At 38.1% G+C, this 19,431-nt stretch overlaps 1 protein-coding gene and 1 long non-coding RNA gene across 6 annotated transcripts in view; one reads left to right on the forward strand and one right to left on the reverse strand.

Annotated features, from left to right (window-relative positions):
• The first annotated feature begins 672 nt into the window (after nt 1-672).
• LOC135113652 (uncharacterized) overlaps nt 673-19,431 on the forward strand; it is a 40,404-nt gene continuing 21,645 nt past the window's right edge. The window contains exons 1-2 of the long non-coding RNA XR_010274926.1: nt 673-1,076; nt 4,528-4,639. This is a non-coding gene — a long non-coding RNA (uncharacterized LOC135113652). The remainder of the gene's footprint in view (nt 1,077-4,527; nt 4,640-19,431) is intronic.
• LOC135113650 (uncharacterized) overlaps nt 5,695-19,431 on the reverse strand; it is a 29,673-nt gene continuing 15,936 nt past the window's right edge. For 4 of the 5 annotated variants that reach the window (XM_064029080.1, XM_064029081.1, XM_064029083.1 and 1 more), the window contains 7 exons: nt 18,833-19,001; nt 18,094-18,191; nt 14,964-15,199; nt 14,309-14,409; nt 13,313-13,469; nt 8,966-9,089; nt 5,695-8,130 (listed from right to left, as the gene is read on the reverse strand). In XM_064029080.1, coding sequence (XP_063885150.1) covers nt 8,019-8,130; nt 8,966-9,089; nt 13,313-13,469; nt 14,309-14,409; nt 14,964-15,199; nt 18,094-18,191; nt 18,833-19,001 — 997 coding nt within the window. In that variant the 3' untranslated portion in view covers nt 5,695-8,018. The remainder of the gene's footprint in view (nt 8,131-8,965; nt 9,090-13,312; nt 13,470-14,308; nt 14,410-14,963; nt 15,200-18,093; nt 18,192-18,832; nt 19,002-19,431) is intronic. The other variant, XM_064029085.1, reaches the window with a different exon arrangement.

Genomic DNA, 19,431 nt, shown 5'->3' on the forward strand with positions numbered 1-19,431 from the left:
ACTTGTAATCGTGTTTTGTGCAATACATATCCTTGCCACCTCTATCATCTTAACGTCCTACATGAGACAACTGTCAGGATAGTCACAAATACTAAATACCCACACTCGCTGCCCACACACTCATTAACAATTAGAAACAGCGGTCATCATCTATTTAGGCACAACCTAGCGGCTTGCTCGCGGCGGCCACCATCTGTTAATGTACGTAGGAAGCAAGATATGGAACAATTACGTCCCCATACACATTAAACACATTACAACTCTATCATCTTAAAAAAATATATAATATATATATATATATATATATATATATATATATATATATATATATATATATATATATATATATATATATATATATATATTAGTTTTTTCATTTTCAGTTTCAGTTTCATTAATTACAATATTGATAATAATAATAATAGTAATATTAATAATAATAACAATAATAATAATAATGATTATTATTATTATTATTATTATTATTATTATTATTGTTGTTGTTATTTTATTATTATTATTATTATTAACAAAAATGTTATGTTAGTATATTTTTGTGATAAATGTAGTTATATTATAAATAGTTTCATTTTTTTTTTTTTTTTTTTTTTTTTTTTTTTTTTTTTTTTTTGATAATTGAAGCCATCCTGTGCATGTTAACTTTTTCCTGGTGATACCTTCGTTGCTTTTCAATTATATATGTTCTCATTAATTCTTATATTCTTTTTTTTTTTTTTTATGTATTCATTTACTTTTTTTTTTCAATGATGGCATTGAGCTATGCTTATTAAGGGGTATTTCTCAACATAACTGATTGGCTGTCAACCTATAACAAGCATATCGTAGTATTTAAAGAGATCATTTCAACTGGAGCCTTTTGAGGGTGTGGGGACTGGTAGTTATGAGGGGGGGATAAAGAGAGTGGGAGGGAGAGAGGGAAAGAGAGAAAGACAAAGACAGGGTGGTACGCGGCCTAACGGATCCCTCCATTTCATTTCAAACCGGCGAGCGGGCAGGTGTGGAGTGTTGCCGCAGGTGTGGACTGCTGGCGATCTGCGTGACAAAGGAAGGTTTGGGTGAGTGTGGAATTGAATTGTACCTCTCTGTTGCCGAATGTCTGTTGGTTTGTGGCTGGACTGCACTCTCATCACCTTTACTTATCGTATTCGTCGGTATGCTGTACTCTTCTATCTTGAATTATTCGTGTGTGTGTGTGTGTGTGTGTGTGTGTGTGTGTTGCTGTTCTCTCTTTCTGTTCCTCCTCAACCCTCTGTTCGATTTTTTTTTTTTCTCTCCCTCCTTTTCCTCCACCATCTTCTTAATACCATCTTCTCTTTCCTCTTAATTCCTCCTTTAAATAATGGAAATTTTTTTTTTTTCCTTTTACTTTCATTACAAGAACGATTGCGCGCTATGTTGATTTTTTGAGCGTTTTTTTTTTTTCCTGTTTTCCGTTCCCTCCCCTCTCTTCTCTTCCTCCTCTGACCCCGCTGTTCTCATTCCTTTTTTCCCTCCTCTTCCTCACTCTTCTTTCGCCTTCTTTCTATTAATTCTTCCTTCTCCTCCTCCCATACTACGCTACCGGTCGTTAAAATTTAAACGCTAAGGCAGAAAATGTGACTTTATTTATCTTTACAAACTACAACTTTAAAAGCGATAAACAGAAAATGTTAGTAGTGTTTTCCAAGTGATACGACAAATTGTGGTGATAGTGCAGACACCGAGACGATTAAAATCTCTCTCTCTCTCTCTCTCTCTCTCTCTCTCTCTCTCTCTCTCTCTCTCCGTGTGTGTGTGTAATTAACAGTCATTGTGGACTTTAATGATTCCAGTGATAATTTAACAAGGAGAAACGGAAAAAAAAGACATTCTTGATCTAATTAATCATCTGTGGCCTTTCAAACGAATAAAAAATCCTGGAACACACTCTCACACACACACACACACACACACACACACACGAGTGAAGTCATGTGTGTGTGAGAAGGATCCGGGTCAAATGTTAATGAGTTTTCAGTGTTTACAATAGATGGCATTTGTCAAGCAGGGTGAGGTGAGCAGAGGAAAGTGTCTTGAAGCAGAGGAAAGGCTCCAAGTGACTGCAGGTGTGTGACTGTGCAGGTGTGTGAGGGACTGTGGTAGGTCAGGTGTTCACTTCATATTCATAGCTTAAACCGCCTTTATTGTTATTATTATTATTATTTATTATTTTTTTATTTATTTTGTTATTTATTTTATTTTATTTATTTATTTATTTTTATTTTTTTTAATGTTTGGCCAAAGTGAAGTGCGTGTTGTAAGGCCGTCTTAATTAGCTGTCATATAACAGTAGGCGTTCCGAGTCATCTCCCAGTTTTTCTCTCCCCCCTCTCCCCTTCCCACAGCTGCTAACTCTGTACAGGGAGGCGGGGGCGGGGGAGGTGTTCCACTCGTACCGCTCTTGAAAACAGGATGAAATGAAAAGCTTTTGTGTTAACTGCTCTCCTCTAAGTGACTGTCTTTAGCCTGGTGGTGGTGGTGGTGATCCTGGTGGTGGTGGTGGTGGTGGTCCTGGTGGTGGTGGTGGTCCTGGTGATGGTGGTGGTGGTGGTGGTGGTGGTCCTGGTACTGGTGGTGGTGGTGGTGGTGGTCCTGGTGCTGGTGGTGGTCCTGGTGGTGGTCCTGGTGCTGGTGATGGTGCAGGTGGTGGTGGTGGTCGTGGTGCTGGTGGTGGTGGTGGTCCTGGTACTGGTATATATGTATATATATATATATATATATATATATATATATATATATATATATATATATATATATATATATATATATATATATATATATATATATATATATATATATTATATTTATATATATATATATATATATATATATATATATATATATATATATATATATATATATATATATTATATATATATATATATATATATATATATATATATATATATATATATATATATATATATATATATATATATATATATATATATATATAACATGACGTACACCAAGAAATCAAACCTGCTGAGCAATCCAGCAGGAACACTTGATGCTGTAACCTGTTGAGGGGAGACAGGTTGAGCAAGACAGGGATTACAGTGGGCTACAAGATAGTGAAAAGTGAGAGGAGACAGGTTGAGCAAGACGGATTACAGTGGGCTACAAGATAGTGAAAAGTGCGAGGAGACAGGTTGAGCAAGACAGGGATTACAGTGGGCTACAAGATAGTGAAAAGTGAGATAGGAGGTGAGGCTGAATGAATGCAGGAATGAGATGGAACAAAGGAGGCCCCAGTGTGTGGAAAGTGGTATGAGGGGAGCCTGGGTGGTGGTCTCTTCCTCCAAGCAAGGGCATAGTATGGATGTGAATGCAAGGAGTTACAGGTGGTCTGAGTGTAGCAGCATAGTGTGCCGTGGAGGACAAGACAGTGGAGCAGTGTTTTGCCAGTGATTGAGTGAGGATGTGATAGCAATGAAAGAGTGAACACAGGAAGAGAGTGAGTAGTAGTGGTGGTAGTGGTGGTGGTGGGACGGTGTGGAGAGATGGATGGAAGGATGAATGAGACTGAAGGAGTTCCTGCTGAGAATGTGGCATGCTGTATGCAGGGACAGGTAGTGTAGAGATTGCAACATTGTGGGCATGACAAAGAGGCTGAAGACAATCACTTAGTTAGTTAGAGGAGTTGATGAGATGAAAAGCTTTTGATTCCACCCTGTCTAGAAGAAAAGTATGACGAACTCCCCTAGACATGTGAAGCATTCTCCTTACATATGGGCAGATAAGGCCCCTGTACAGTTAGCAGCTGGTGGGGTGAGATTAACTGGCAGAGAACTTGGAATGTCTAACTTAATAGAAGCTGTTTTAGCTAGAGATGAGATGTGAAGTTTCTGGTTTAGATTATAAATAAAGGACTGAGGATGTTCATTGTAGAAGAGGGGGACAGTTGAGTGTTACTGAAGAGGACTGGATAGTTGTCTGCAAGCTTGTGTTGATTTGATAGATGGAGGAATGGAGTTTTGAGGCATTGAACAATACTAAGTTTGCTCTGCACCAATCACAAATTTTAGAGATGAGAAGTGAGGCGTTCTGTGGCTTCCCTGCGTCAACTGTTCACTTCCTGAAAGGGATTACAGTGTTGTATGCGTGGAAACGTGTGGCTAACTAGACTGTTTTTAAAACTTCACAAGCCATAACATTTCTTATATCATGTAGCATGGTGGTGCATCTTCAAAGTCTTTGGGAGATGTTACTTGTATGAAAATTAAAAGTTAAGTTTTTATGACTCCCATAAAGTTCAGCTTGTTCTGCTTATTAGGTTGTTTTTATATTAATTTCTGGTAGAATATCACCAGTTCTGTTAGGGAATAACATGAAGCGAGTCTTGTTGCTGCATAGAAGTGGGTATCATTAGTGAAGCCTGTTCAGTACAGAGAATAACATTTCCTTGAAAGAATACTTAGTGTCAGTGATGCAGTGCAACACCTATTTCCTATAGCCCCACCTATTTCCTTTATCTGTTATTTCCAGATTGAGTTGTCTTGAAGCTGAGATGAGTTGGTCGGCTAATGAGTGGCTTGCATCAAGTGACCGTGAGGTGTTGGACGTGGTATCGTGTTATTGCAAGTGTAACCAGTAATAAGTAAGTCCTTTCTTTATAACTCTTCATACATGGATTGTCATACATGGATGGATAAGGCCCTTGTACAGAGTCACCAGCTGAGGGGGGGTGAGAAAAACTGGCAGACATCTCAGAATGCCTAACTTCATAGAAGCTGTTTTAGCTAGAGATGAGATGTGAAGTTTCCAGTTTAGATTATAAGAAAAGGACAGACTGAGGAGGTTCAGTGTAAAAGAGGGGATAGTTGTTGTCTGGAAGGTTATGTTGAGTTGATAGATGGAGGAATTGAGTTTTTGAGGCATTGAACAATACCAGGTTTGCTCTGCCCCAGTCAGAAATTTTAGAGAGAGATTAGAAGTGAGGCATTCTGTGGCTTCCCTGTGTGAACTGTTTACTTCCCGAAGGGTTGGATGTCCATGAAAAGACGTGGAAAAATGCAGGTTAGTATAATCAGTGTAGGATTGGATAGGACAAGAAGTTTAGTTTTGAAGATCATTGATGAATATAGGAAGAGTGGATGACGATAGAATCCTGAGGAACACCACTGTTAACAGATTTAGGAGAAGGACAGTGACTGTCTACCACAGCAGCAATAGAACGGTCAGAAAAGAAACTTGAGATGAAGTTACAGAGAGAAGGAAAGAAGCTGTAGGAGGATAGTTTGGAAATGCGAGCTTTGTGCCATACTCTATCAAAAGCTTTTGATATATCCAAGGCAACAGCAAAAGTTTCACCAAAATCTCTAAAAGAGGATGATGACCAAGACTCAGTAAGGAAAGCCAGATCACATATATATATATATATATATATATATATATATATATATATATATATATATATATATATATATATATATATATATATATATATATATATATATATATATATATATATATATATATATATTGAAATATGCCAGTAGGTGGGTGCAAGATTCAATGTTGATTACAAGGTTATAAAAATATCAAACTACTATCTTATATAAATAAAATATAAATAATCAGAAAGAAATACACACACACACACACACACAGGGAGAGTGGAGAGGGACTATATAGAAATATAGAAATATCATGTTTAGCCAATATTTTATTATAAGTAAAATACATGTTACAATTTACATTCACACACACACACACACACACACACACACACACACACACACACACACACACACACACACACACACACACACACACTCACTCAGAGTAAAATATGAGTTAGGTTTACTTAGAAGAAAATAGGCAGACAGGAATATAATAAATTACATCTACACATTCTATACTCAAACTGTTCTCTGCTGATTGTACTCACTAACTATCACTTGTGCAGGTCAGTACAGATACATACTGCATTACCCAGTGAAATAAAGCATTAAAATATCTAGAGAGAGAGAGAGAGAGAGAGAGAGAGAGAGAGAGAGAGAGAGAGAGAAAATCTCAACAGGTACACTTGTGTAATTATTATGTAGTAAGAGTTTGAAGTGACTATCAGTAAATGTCATATCATCATTACTTAAGTGTAAATAAAAATGTTAGAATAAATAGACTTACTTAGTATTCATGGTTCAAGTAAAAATTCTATCCATCTGTCTATATACCAGGCTGGCAATCACAAACAGGTGGTCTAGACAAGGCACCACACACACACACACACACACACACACACACACACACACACACACACACACACACACACACACACACACACACACACACACACACACACACACACACACATCATTCATACTCTTTGCCTTATACTGTATCTCAATTTTGCTAACTTGAAATATTATAATGGACAGAAATCTGTACATCTCACTAGGGACTAGTTGATTGTTTTTATATTCAACTTTTACTAGATCAAAAATATTATAATGGACAGAATTTTTCTACATTTCATGAGATGAAATAGTCTATTGTTATTGTGTTTAAATTCTGTAAAATCAGAAATATGATAATGAACAGAATTTTGTACATTTCACTAGGAATCTCTTTACTGTTGTTATATTTCAATTCCACTAAATAAAATATATGATAATGGACACAAATTTGTACATTTCACCACAGTAATTTGATGAGCTCATTTAAAGTGTTGGATCATGCAAAGATCTGTCATATGTGTTTAGTTTAAGGTTTAACTTAAGCTGTTTGTCTAATAATTTGTATATCATTAATACCTTTTAATTTCAATGGCAAATATAATAGTGTTTCATTTATTTAAAAAAAAAAAAATTATTTATTTATTTTTTTTTTTTTTTAGATAATCATGTGGTCCTGAGTTTTGGTACAGTGGTCTGGATATTCAAGTGTGCATTGATCAACTTATTCATGAGTGGTGCTGACTGTGACATTTAGTTTGTGATTACTGTCAAGTATACTGCATTAATCACAACATTCACTGTGATGTCCTGAGATACAGTGCAGTAGTGTGGGTACCTAAGCCTCCACTGATCAACTTGTCTAAGTGTTGCTGATTACTGGGTAAGACTACTGCATTAATTATGACATTTTTTGAAGATATGTGTGGTTCTGACATGGCACAGCAGTCTGGGTATGTGAGTGTGCGTTGATGAGTTTGTTTGAGTGTCAGTCTGCAATATTTAGTTTTGTGATTATGTGATGACAACACTAGCATAAATCTGGTCCTGTACGAATGAGGCACACTGCAACACATTGCTTTCCTATATCCAAACAAAGCATTGGGTACTACTTGTTCAGTGATGGGCAATTTATACCATAGTAATTTACACTTCTGTCTGTCTAAATATATATACCAGGCCATCATTCCCATGCAGGGTGGCCCAGAAAAAGCAACACACACTCACACATACATCAATCACATCCCAGGAGCCTTGGCATAGCACAGCTGGCTGAGGTCATGAAATAATATAGAAGAGCCAGATAAAAAAGTCATGCATGATCCAATACTGACCAACAAACATGACAGCCAATTCTCCACCACTCCACTTCAACATACAGACTTATTCAGCTAAGTAACCTACAGGGCAGTGTATATACGGTTAGGTCGCTCAGTACCTAACACGTCAAGTCTGCCCAACCATGGTAGGTAATTTTATGTAACCTGGGACTCCATTTCTGAGCACTTCCCAAGAATACCATTACTAAAACAAGCTTTTCCTTTTATTTTCTATTGCCCAGTCCTACACATACACATGTACTAACTTTGCAAACCTCAAGTATGTCCAACTAAGGCATATGATTTTATATAACCTGAGACTCACTTCCCAAGAATACCATTACTGAAATGGGCTTTTCCTTTTTAGGTTCTCATACCCAATCCCACACACACTAACTTTTTCTACTATTCAAGCCTCAGGGGCAAAAGAGACACATCAGCAGTGCACTCCACAGCTCATGGTGGTGGTGAGGGATGAGACTTATGCATGGCAGCTTCCCAGTGCATTCAGCAGCTCCTGTTGGTGGCGAGGGAGCAGGTATCTCTTGTCTGGTACAAGCTCAGGAATGTCGTCCCTGAGGCTTCTTTGTGACCTAGGGAAGAATACACAGATCAGGTTGCCATACTGGATTTGTGGCCTGGGGAATACACTCATAAGGTCACCATGCTTAATTTGTGACCTAAGGAATACACTCATAAGGTCACCATGCTTGATTTGTGGCCTGGGAAATACACTCATCAGGTCACCATGCTTCTCTCTCTCTCTCTCTCTCTCTCTCTCTCTCTCTCTCTCTCTCTCTCTCTCTCTCTCTCTCTCTCTCTCTCTCTCTCTCTCTCTCTCTCTCTCTCTCTCTCTCTCTCTCTCTCTCTCTCTCTCTCTCTCTCTCTCTCTCTCTCTCTCTCTCTCTCTCTCTCTCTCTCTCTCTCTCTCTCTCTCTCTCTCTCTCTCTCTCTCTCTCTCTCTCTCTCTCTCTCTCTCTCTCTCTCTCTCTCTCTCTCTCTCTCTCTCTCTCTCTCTCTCTCTCTCTCTCTCTCTCTCTCTCTCTCTCTCTCTCTCTCTCTCTCTCTCTCTCTCTCTCTCTCTCTCTCTCTCTCTCTCTCTCTCTCTCTCTCTCTCTCTCTCTCTCTCTCTCTCTCTCTCTCTCTCTCTCTCTCTCTCTCTCTCTCTCTCTCTCTCTCTCTCTCTCTCTCTCTCTCTCTCTCTCTCTCTCTCTCTCTCTCTCTCTCTCTCTCTCTCTCTCTCTCTCTCTCTCTCTCTCTCTCTCTCTCTCTCTCTCTCTCTCTCTCTCTCTCTCTCTCTCTCTCTCTCTCTCTCTCTCTCTCTCTCTCTCTCTCTCTCTCTCTCTCTCTCTCTCTCTCTCTCTCTCTCTCTCTCTCTCTCTCTCTCTCTCTCTCTCTCTCTCTCTCTCTCTCTCTCTCTGCACTCACTTGGCCACGATCAGGAGGCGGGTGTAATTGAGAGCGAGGCGCTCCTGCAGGAAGCGCAGACACTCCCGCAGCAGGTTGTCCCAGGCCTGCATTCTTCCCTTCACTGCTGCTGTGCTCCCTTCACCTGCAGGGTCAACATATATTGCTACTTGCTACTATGTACTATCATCACCACCACCACCATAACCACCACTCAACACTGACGGCTACCACTACACCAATGCTACCACCACCATCCTATATCCTGTCCTTCACTGCCAATGTGCTCCCTTCATCTGCAGGGTCAAAACACACACACACACACACACACACACACACACACACACACACCATGGAAGTGATATCGAATGCGTGGAAACTGGACAAGACAAAGCAATACAGGAAAATTTGGATAAAGAGGGACATGAATGAGGAGGAGATACTCAGGTAAACGATCTAATAAAAGAAGCAAAGGCAAAAAACGAGAAAAGAACAAAGAAAGAGAAAAAAAAAATCTATTGGAAGGTAAAAGATGAGAGGCTCAGGAAGTGATATCTGACAAAAAAATAATAGAAAATGCAAATAATGTATGGAAAAATAAAAAGTGGACAGTGGTATATACAAATATAAATGGTTTAATATCAACATTGTGAGAATTGAATAATTATATTATGATAGAGCAGCCCGACATCATGGGTATTACTGAAGTTAAACTAAATGAGACAACAGAAAATATATGAATTGGTAATAGTAATTATAATGTGTGGATAAAATATAGAAATAATAAGAAAGGGGGAGGAGTCATGTTACTTACAAAGAAGAGTGTAACAGTGGAAGAGGTTGAAATGTGAGAAGGAATGGCAGAAGTAATTAGAATTCAAACAAAAAGGAAAGAAGGAAGAAGAAATTTTGCAGTGGCTTATGTACCCCCAAAGACGAATGCATGGACACAAGAGGATTATAAATTATTGTTAAGAGATACTGGTAACTGTTTGGAGAGAATACTGGCAGAGTAATAATATAACACTTATGGGTGACTTTAATTGCAAGGAGGTATGCTGGGAAGAGTGGACCACGGACGGGGGGAGAAGAGTCATGGGTGTATATATGCTTCTAAATTTAATAATGACAAATACTATGACTCAATGGATTGGAGAAAATACAAGATTTGGGGGTAATGAAGACGTATCAAGGCTAGACTTTGTGTTTACAAAGAAAATGGACATCACTGAAGGAATAAATTATCAGTGCCCACTAGGTAAAAGTGACCATCTGTTAATTGAATTCAGTATAGGCAGTGGTCCAATAGAAAACAGGTGTGAAATTTACAAGAATGGGAGATATAATTACAGGAAAGCAGATTTTATCAGGTTGAGGGAATATTTTGCAGAGGCTAAACGGAAACAACTGTTCACGGCAAGCAGTATGTAGGAAAAGTGGGACACATTCATGGAAATTTATAATGAAGGGGTCAGTAGCTATGTACTTAAGATCAAAACAAAGGAAGTGAAAAAGAAAAAAGACTGGTTTAATACTAGATGTATAACAGCAAGAAAAGAAAAAGAAGCAGCATGGAATAGATGGAGAAAAAAGGAGGAAGTGAAAAATGGGAAGATTTCAAGAAGGCAAGAAATGAATATATCAGAATCCTGAGATGAAGAAAGGAATTATGAGAAAGATATAGTTAACAAATGCAAAGATGAGCTGAAGTTATTCTTCAGATATATGAATGGGAAGATGAAAAACAGGCAAACAATAAATAAATTAATGAAAGATGACATTACATACGGAGATACACAGTTACAAGCAGAATTAATGAACAAGTGCTTCCAGTCAGTATTCACCAAAGAAAGCAAATTTGAAGGAGAAAGAGCATGGCACAGAGACAAGGTGATGAGAGAGATACAGGTGGACATAAGTGAAACAAAGAAGATTATGAAAGATTTGGATGTAAGTAAGGCTCAAGGACCAGATGGATTGTCCAACTGGATACTTAAGGAATGTTGTGAACAACTGGCAGAAGGTATACACAATACCATGGTATGTTCTTTTAAGGAAGGAAAAATTCCTCTAGACTGGAAGAGAGCCAATATTGTGCCCATTTTTAAAGGATGTAATAAAGAAGATCCATCGAATTACAGAGTAGTGTCTCTAACAAGTGTGGTGGTAAAAATAGTGGAAAGAATAGTTAAAAACAGATGGAATATTTAGAAGAAACACATACATTGACTGACAGACAATTTGGTTTTAGAAGTGGAAGATCTTGTGTCACAAATTTAGTGAGCTTTTATAGTAGAGCAACTGATATAATTCAAGAGAGAGAGGATTGGGCAGACTGTTTATTTAGACCTAAAAAAGCATTTGATATGGTACTACACCAGAGACTGCTATGGAAAATTCAAAATATAGGGGGTTTGCAAGGAAACACACTGAATTGGATTACAGACTTCTTGAGGGATAGAGAAATGAGAACAGTAATAAAGGGAGAAAAATCAGAATGGTGTAGAGTTACAAGTGGAGTACCACAGGGGACAGTCTTAGCTCCTGTAATGTTTCTGGTGTATGTCAACAATATGGTGGATGATGTTGACAGTTATATAAGTCTCTTTGCAGACAATACAAAATTAATGAAAAGAGTGGAAAAACAATATGGATTGTGAAATAATACAGAGAGATCTAAATAAGATATATAAATGGAGTAAGAAATGGGAAGTGGAATTCAATGCAAAGAAATGCAAGGTGATGGAATTAGGAAAAAGCAAAAGAAGATTGACAAGTTCCTACACCATGGGAGAAGTGGAAATTAAGAAAACCAAAGAAGAAAAAGACTTGGGAATTACAATAAGTGATAATTTATCACCAGAAAAACATGTAAACAAAATAGTTGGGGAAACCTATGAGTTACTAAGAAAGATGAAAGGGGCATATGCTTACATGGATGAAGAGATGATGAAAAAGTTGATGGAATATGTGATTCGACCAAAACTGGAATATGCCACAATCGTTTGGTCACCCCATAATAAAAAGGAAATAAGGAAAATAGAAACAATCCAAAGAGCTGCAACCAAATTGGTACCAAGTTTGAGAAATTTAACCTATGAAGAAAGATTAAGGAGATTGAAGCTTCCATCATTACAAGAGAGAAGAGAAAGAGGGGACCTGATTGCTATATACAGAGCTTTAAAGGGTAAGGATCAAGTTGATAAAGAAGATATATTTGTGTGGGATTCAAAAGATACAAGAGGACATGGAGTGAAATTGAGGAAAACAGCAAGTAGAAGAGATGTCAAGAAATATGGTTTCCCAAATAGAATCATAGAAACATGGAACAACTTAGATGAAACAGTGGTACAAGCAAAAAGTATTCATGAATTTAAAGTTAAGCTGGATGCTTATAGATATGGAGACAGGACAGCATGAGCATAGCTCTTTTCCTGTAAAACATAACTAGGTAAATACAACTAGGTAAATACACACACACACAGTTATATATTATGTATATTAAAGTGAATATGTATAGAGAGAGTATTTTCCATTTAGTATGTATATAGAGTAATTTATAATTTACCTTAGGCCCATATTCAGAAACACTGCTCTCTCACCATGACCATTTTCAAAGGCTACAGAGATGACTAGCCAGGTTATTAAGCATGTTTCTCCTGTTTATAATATACAAATCTTGTTTATCTGTCACTAGAACTGTAAAAACACCCTTAAATCCCATGTCACTTCAACCAGAGTGTTTTGAAAGCAATGGAGGTGTGGTGCTAAAGTGTCTCACAAAATATGGCCCTTTATACCATCACCACCACCACCACCACCACCACCACTATTTTTCATCCAGGCCTGTAAAACAATTAAAATGATAAAATATGCAAGATTATTTTGTTAGTAGGTTATCTTGTTACTTCCTAAAAGAGACTGTGGCTGATGCAGAAAAAAGTAATATGAAAACTGACCGAAGAGTTTGTGAAGACACTTGCACGGGAGCTGATATCAATTTAGTGTTCTTCTTAAACTTTTTTTTTTATTTATTTATTTTTTCCTTTTCATGTAAGAAATGCTCTAGTTTTTCTAAATATTCTTCCACTAATTTATGCCTTGACACTTCCCTCCACCCTTCTTCTCCTATATTCTTGTCCGCCTCTTCTTTCTCTTTGCCTTTTCACTAGCTAATGCTTTGATACCTTCCCTCCACCCTTCTCCTCCTACATTTTTGTCCATTTCTTCTTTCTCTCTTATTTAAGACTGTAAATGACTCACTTGATGCTAACAGGTTCATCTGAAATGTCTTTTTTTTGCTTCAGTAAGAAGCACAAGATTCTTCCATTCTGCACCTTAATTACTACCAAGAGCAAAGAGGCTCACATGCAGCACTATCATTAGGCTGGATACTCCTGTGCAGGGCCGCCAGTACTGGAGACATGACAAGCAGAACTGTAGTGTCTTGCTGGGACAACACCTGCAGCAGCCAAGTCTCTGGGGATTCCATTCTCTGCACATCCCTCACAGTGATGTCCAGAACCTGTTGCAGCGGAGACAGAATGAGGAAAATAGAATATGGAAAACAGGGATTAGAATGAGAGATATACATTGAGGGGAAAAAGAAGGGAATACAGGGAACATGAAAATGATGTTATGCACACAATGACCAGACATAAGCAAAAGAAATGGAATACAGGGGACACAAGAGTGATCATTCATACCTACACTGTCTGGGCTCAAGCACAAGGAAGGGAATACAAGGGACACAAGAGAGTGATCATTCATACCTACACTGTCTGGACTGAAGCATGAGAAAGGGAATACAAGCAACTGAAAAGAGTGTGGTAAGTTACACACACACTGGCCAGGCTGAGTAAAAATGTTAACCTTGCTTTTCCCTCCTTTCATTGTAGTGGCCAGCTGACCACTTAAGCTGGCATATGATACTCCTTGGAAGGACTTGTGTAGTGTGTAGTGAGGCTGAGGCCAAGGTCAGAGAGGCTAAAGGATGCACTGAGGTGCCAGTCCCTCACAGAAAAAGGCCCAAAAGGATTACCCCAGGTTGGAGAAGAGTCTTGAGACCTCAGTCCCTCTTGAGAGAATCCAAGTCATAGGAAGGGGGAATACAGAAGCAGGCAGGGGGTTCCAGAGTTTACCAGTGAAAGGGATGAAAGATTGTGAATACTGGTTAACTCTTGTATTATTTTGAGTTCCCTGTGCTTTTTTTTTTTTTTTTTTTTTTTTTGTTAATGTAAGAAGGCCAATGGCCTTGGGCAACAAAAAGAATGAAAATAAGGTCCCATTGAGGTGCCAGTCTCTAAAGAAAGGTCAAAGAGATCATCTAAAATTAGATAAGGGTCTTGAAACCTGCTGCCTTACCTTTCTGCTGCAGCACTTGATGATGGTAGCCTTCAGGTTCTTACAGAAGTGCATCAGCTCTGGTGTGTCTGCAGCATGCACCAACAGCACATTCCCAACACCTGTGTGCAGCAAAGGTCTTCAGATTTTAAAGAAATGTTATATTTACCATCATTACCTACCACAGATAATACTAGGCATTTCAAGGATTGTTGCATTTTTTTTTTTTTTTTTTTTTTTTTCCATTATAGCTCTCTGACAAACGGATGAATTAGGATCATACTTTAACAAAGTGTGTTTCAAACTCTGTGCTAATTTTTGTCACTATGGTTAAGTGACAACAGCGGATAATAAAGCTAATTACTCTCGTAAATCAACACATGTAAGACCCAGCCACCTGCTGGGTGCATGGAAGTATCAGTGACATTGTTGTGACATCACTCCCTTGGAGAGCAACTTTATAATTCCAGGGATGTAAGATTGCTAATGGAAGTGCGGCAGTCTCCACTGTGCTGACTCCCTGCACCACATTCCCATTAGTAAAGAAGAAGAAGAAGAAGAAGAAGAAAGAAAAGAAAAAAAGGAGAAGAAGAAGAAGAAGAAGAAGAAGAAGAAGAAGAAGAAGAAGAAGAAGAAGAAGAAGAAGAAGAAAAACAAAAAAGACACACATACTTACATGGAGAAATTTGGCATCTGTCAGTGGGAAGTTGTGTAGTAATTAAGGGAGAGTCTAAAGACCTTGACTCACTCCTGGTGCCTCTCGTGTTGTGGTAAGAGGGAAGGAGGCAGGTAAGCTGGTTAACTGTTCTGGTATGGCTGAAGGTAGTGATGACCACTAAGCCAGTACAGAGACAACACACTCCCAGGATTGCAATCAGCATCACTGCAGTTTTGTTGTCATCCAGGGGAGGTCTGCATAAGTAAGAGAGGAGGTGACGGCATTCTGAAAGTAGCAACAGCCATTATGCCCGTACAAAGGTAACACACTTCTAGGAATGCAAACTCTATCAGTGTTGTTGTCATCCAGAGCACTCTTATCTGACGCTGAGGAAAGCAAGGCAGGAGGTGAGAGAAATCCTGAAGTATGTTGAAGTGGATTTATATGTTAGCCAAGAGAGAGAGAGAAAGGCAAGGAGTGCAACCCTTGGTGGAACACTGATCTTTGAAAGCAAGGGAGGAGGTGAGGGGACTTTCAAGCACCTGGAAATTGATTCAAAGGTCAGCCAAGAGAGTAGAGAGGCTAGAATGCAACCCTTGGCAAGACACACTCATATTACATAACTTGTTACCAACTGAGTCAAGATAGTTCAACACAGAACAGTCAAGTCAGTTCTCTCATGATTCATGAAGGAAAAGACTCAGTAATCAGGTTGTTGATGCTGCATCATTTGGGAGATTTAATTAGAAAATTATTAGACATATTTATGGATGAGAATGATAGGTGGAAATAGGTTGGCATGTTTCATACAGGGGCTGCCATGTGTAGGCCTGATGGCTTCTAGCACCAATCCTTTGTTCTTATGTTTTAGTTGTTATTTGTACCAAGGATTTTGTATACTCTGTCCACTCAATGTTAAATTTTTGCTCTCCCCATGACAGTGACACCTCCAACGACCAGAGGGAAACATTACTCTCACTCACATAAGTTTATGATTACCTGCACCATTTGAAAGCTAAGTTTTCTCGAGTTATCATGGCCACTAGCTTCACTGTTAAATATCTGGCTGCGGAAATAATAGATTATGCATTATGTTAAAGTTTGATACAACTGAGTGTAATACTTACTGGTAATCCCTTTAATAACCAAAGCTGTAGGTGCCACATCACCCCATCTCATCTCTTAACATGCCCCTCTCAAATTAAAAATTCCACAACACCCAGTCTAGTCTGTTGTGCCACATTTTATTGCAAAGCCATGGATGGCAATGTTAACAAGGACTCTATACTTGGACATACAGAGTCCACTTGATACTGGTAAACTAATACAATTCTTATTCCTCCATGGACACTAACTACTCCATTTGCTTATCCATGTAAGTGATTTTTAAGATACCTACCTCATATCTCATCATAGTTTAATAACTGCTTGACAAATAATTTATTCTTTGAACAGTAGCAGTAAGCTTCAAGGAGTCTCCAAGCTCTCTGAGCTGCATGTTTGGGCTGGTAAAATATCTATATATTTTTCTTTCTATTAAGAATGATAGATTACACTGCATTATATTGCTTTGTTTCCCATAGGCACTCCAACTGATTCCTATCCTTCTGTTGATTTATTTTCATGTTTTCTTCCTATATAATAGTGTACATTCCTAACATATTCTATGATCTCATTCTTGATTCTAATCTGGTATAAAGCTACTGAACACCCTTGTTGTCTTCGTTGTCTTCATATTCATCCTCAACTCTATTGTATTTCTATATAACTGTAAAATCATCTCCTGACTCTCATCTATGAATTTCCCTAACACAAGTCATGATGTCATCCCTAAATTGAAGGCAGGGATGTGAATATTTTATTTGCCTTGTGTAATCTAATTAATTCTTGACTCAGTACTCAATGTTATATAAATCAAAGAGAAAACCCACTCATTGCTTACTTGCTTAATCATTACCATGCAGGCTTAATCACAAGGCTGGATCATAAGTCATGAGTAATGGCATTGGGATTTTAAAGAAAAAGGATAAGGGAATCAGCATCCACTGGCTCACCTGCTGCCACAAGCAATTTGGATATTCATGTCTGGAAATCATACCTTGGCCTAAATCTACAATCTATAAGATTTTAATCTTAATACTTAAACATACTGCTAAGATATTAGTGCAGAGTGGACTTGGATGTTGGCATGACAGGTGAGCTGATACATTGTTTTAGGTAATTCCACATTGCAGCCACCTTCACAGCACACTTCAGTACATTCAAGGAATGGCCATACATAACTTGTCACCTACAAAGCCTAGTACAATACCAATAACATAGATCTCAGCTACATTATGAGTTCATCACACAAGTAAGGAGGAACTTCTTAGTCTAAAAAACAGTTATCACTCCTCTCAGGATTCTCAGGAAAGCCAGAAAAGGATAAATCCTTATTCCACTTGTAATTATTTGAACAGTACATTGTTGAGCATCATCAAGTATCCATCTTGGCAACATATATGTGCGTTGACAAATGGCATGTCTTCCCATGTTCCTCAGTGCAGCAGCTGAGTCTTTTATCCCTCTGGCCACTTGCTTGGTGGCACTGTGTTCATGCAGTGCCCAGCCTACCCATTGGAGTGGACCATCCTCCTATTATACAGAGTCCTTGGTTGTACCTTCCAGCATAATAACACTAAAGGAACAACTATGGGTTTCACATGCTACTCATCCCGGAGTTGATTATCAAACTTGAGATTTTAGCTTTTAATGTTTGTTTTTAATGCTTTTTCAGTACTTTTTTTTTTTTAAATGTGTTAATTGTATGAGATATGTATGTATATATGACTTTTTATTTCTGTTTTCTTGAGAGCTCACAAAGCAAGTTTCCTGTATATAGTTGTGAAAATAAAGTACTCATTATTATTATTATTATTATTATTATTATTATTATTATTATTATTATCATTACTATTTTATTGTTATTATTATTATTTATTATTATTATTATTATTATTATTATCATTATTATTATAAATAATTCCATTCTTGGGTGATGAAAAGAATAAAGTTTGTTGTGAGTTAACTCGTAATGAAACACACAACAGAAAATGGAAGTGACCTCAGCTTGCATCTGAGTCCCTGAGCCACTGAGTGTCATATTTACCCTGTTGTCTGCTGCTTGTACATACAATCTTCACAGGGCAGAGCATATGACATTTCTTTGCACTTCAACTCAGATGAATTGTACACAACAGGAAGGTACTGCAAATAAATTCTTAGCATTAAAATTGGTGCTGAGATGCAAAACTTCAAAGGAAACATTATTATTATTACAGTATTACTATTCTCATTACTTTTATCATTATTATTACTATAATTATTATCATGTGGCCAGCTTGGTGTAGTAAGGTGGTCCACAAAATTTTCCCTTACACCAGGGGCCAACACAGCTAAGAGTGTGAATGTGTGTGTGTGTGTGTGAGTGTGTGGTGCATTGTCTTGGGCAACCTGTGTAGGATTGCTGGCCTGGTATGTGGATACCTGGTATACAGATGCACACACACACACACACACACACACATAGAGTACAAGGAGACACAGTAAGAAGTTGAAGAAAGTTAACTGTAGAAGAGACATCAAAAAGTATAGTTTTCCTCACAGAAATATGAACAAATGGAATGAACTCAGTGAAGATATCAGTGCTGTAACTGTCCATGCTTTTAAGACCAAATTGGATAGATATAGAGACAGAATACTATGAGATTACTCCCCTCCCGTAAACCAAAACTAGGAAAATACAACTAGGTAAATAAACACACACACACACACACACACACATAAGTGGCTTGATAATAAGTCTTATTCTTGAACGTGTTAGATATTAGGGGAACACACACACTCACCATCAGGCGGTATAAGTTATTGATAGTGTAGTTCCCTGGGATAATAATCAGTGTTTCTTTTGAAATCACTCTGCCAGCAATGTTCCCTTCCATGTCTTTCACCTGGAGGTCCAGCTGGCTGACCCACGGAGGAAGCCTATGAAACTTCACTTGAGCCTCACTGTCACTCCTGAGAGAAACATTCAAATACACAAGGAAGGAGATTAAGACAGTACTAAATATAACTCAAATATGGCAGCTGATGAAATTTAGTTATCTAAATTCCACACTAATACAGTACCATTATCCACTGTTGCCTTTGTTACAATGAGATGGTTTGGCCACAGTCAGAGGGCAAGAATGAAGACCTTCTAAACAACAGAAGAACATAGTGGTGTCTTGAATTTTGCGCAGCTGAGACCAAAATTTTGCCTCCTATTCACTTCTTTTTCCTGTTCAGTCTCTTTAGCTGTTACCCTTGAGTGAGTGAGGGATTGGCACTATGTATGAGTCTCTTCCAGTTGTTTTTCTCCATCTTCCTCTGTGACTCCCATCTTTTGCAGTTCTCCCTTAATTCTCTCTCTCTCTCTCTCTCTCTCTCTCTCTCTCTCTCTCTCTCT

The sequence above is a fragment of the Scylla paramamosain genome, chromosome 26 (genome assembly GCF_035594125.1).
Source record: "Scylla paramamosain isolate STU-SP2022 chromosome 26, ASM3559412v1, whole genome shotgun sequence".
Lineage (NCBI taxonomy): Eukaryota > Metazoa > Arthropoda > Malacostraca > Decapoda > Portunidae > Scylla > Scylla paramamosain.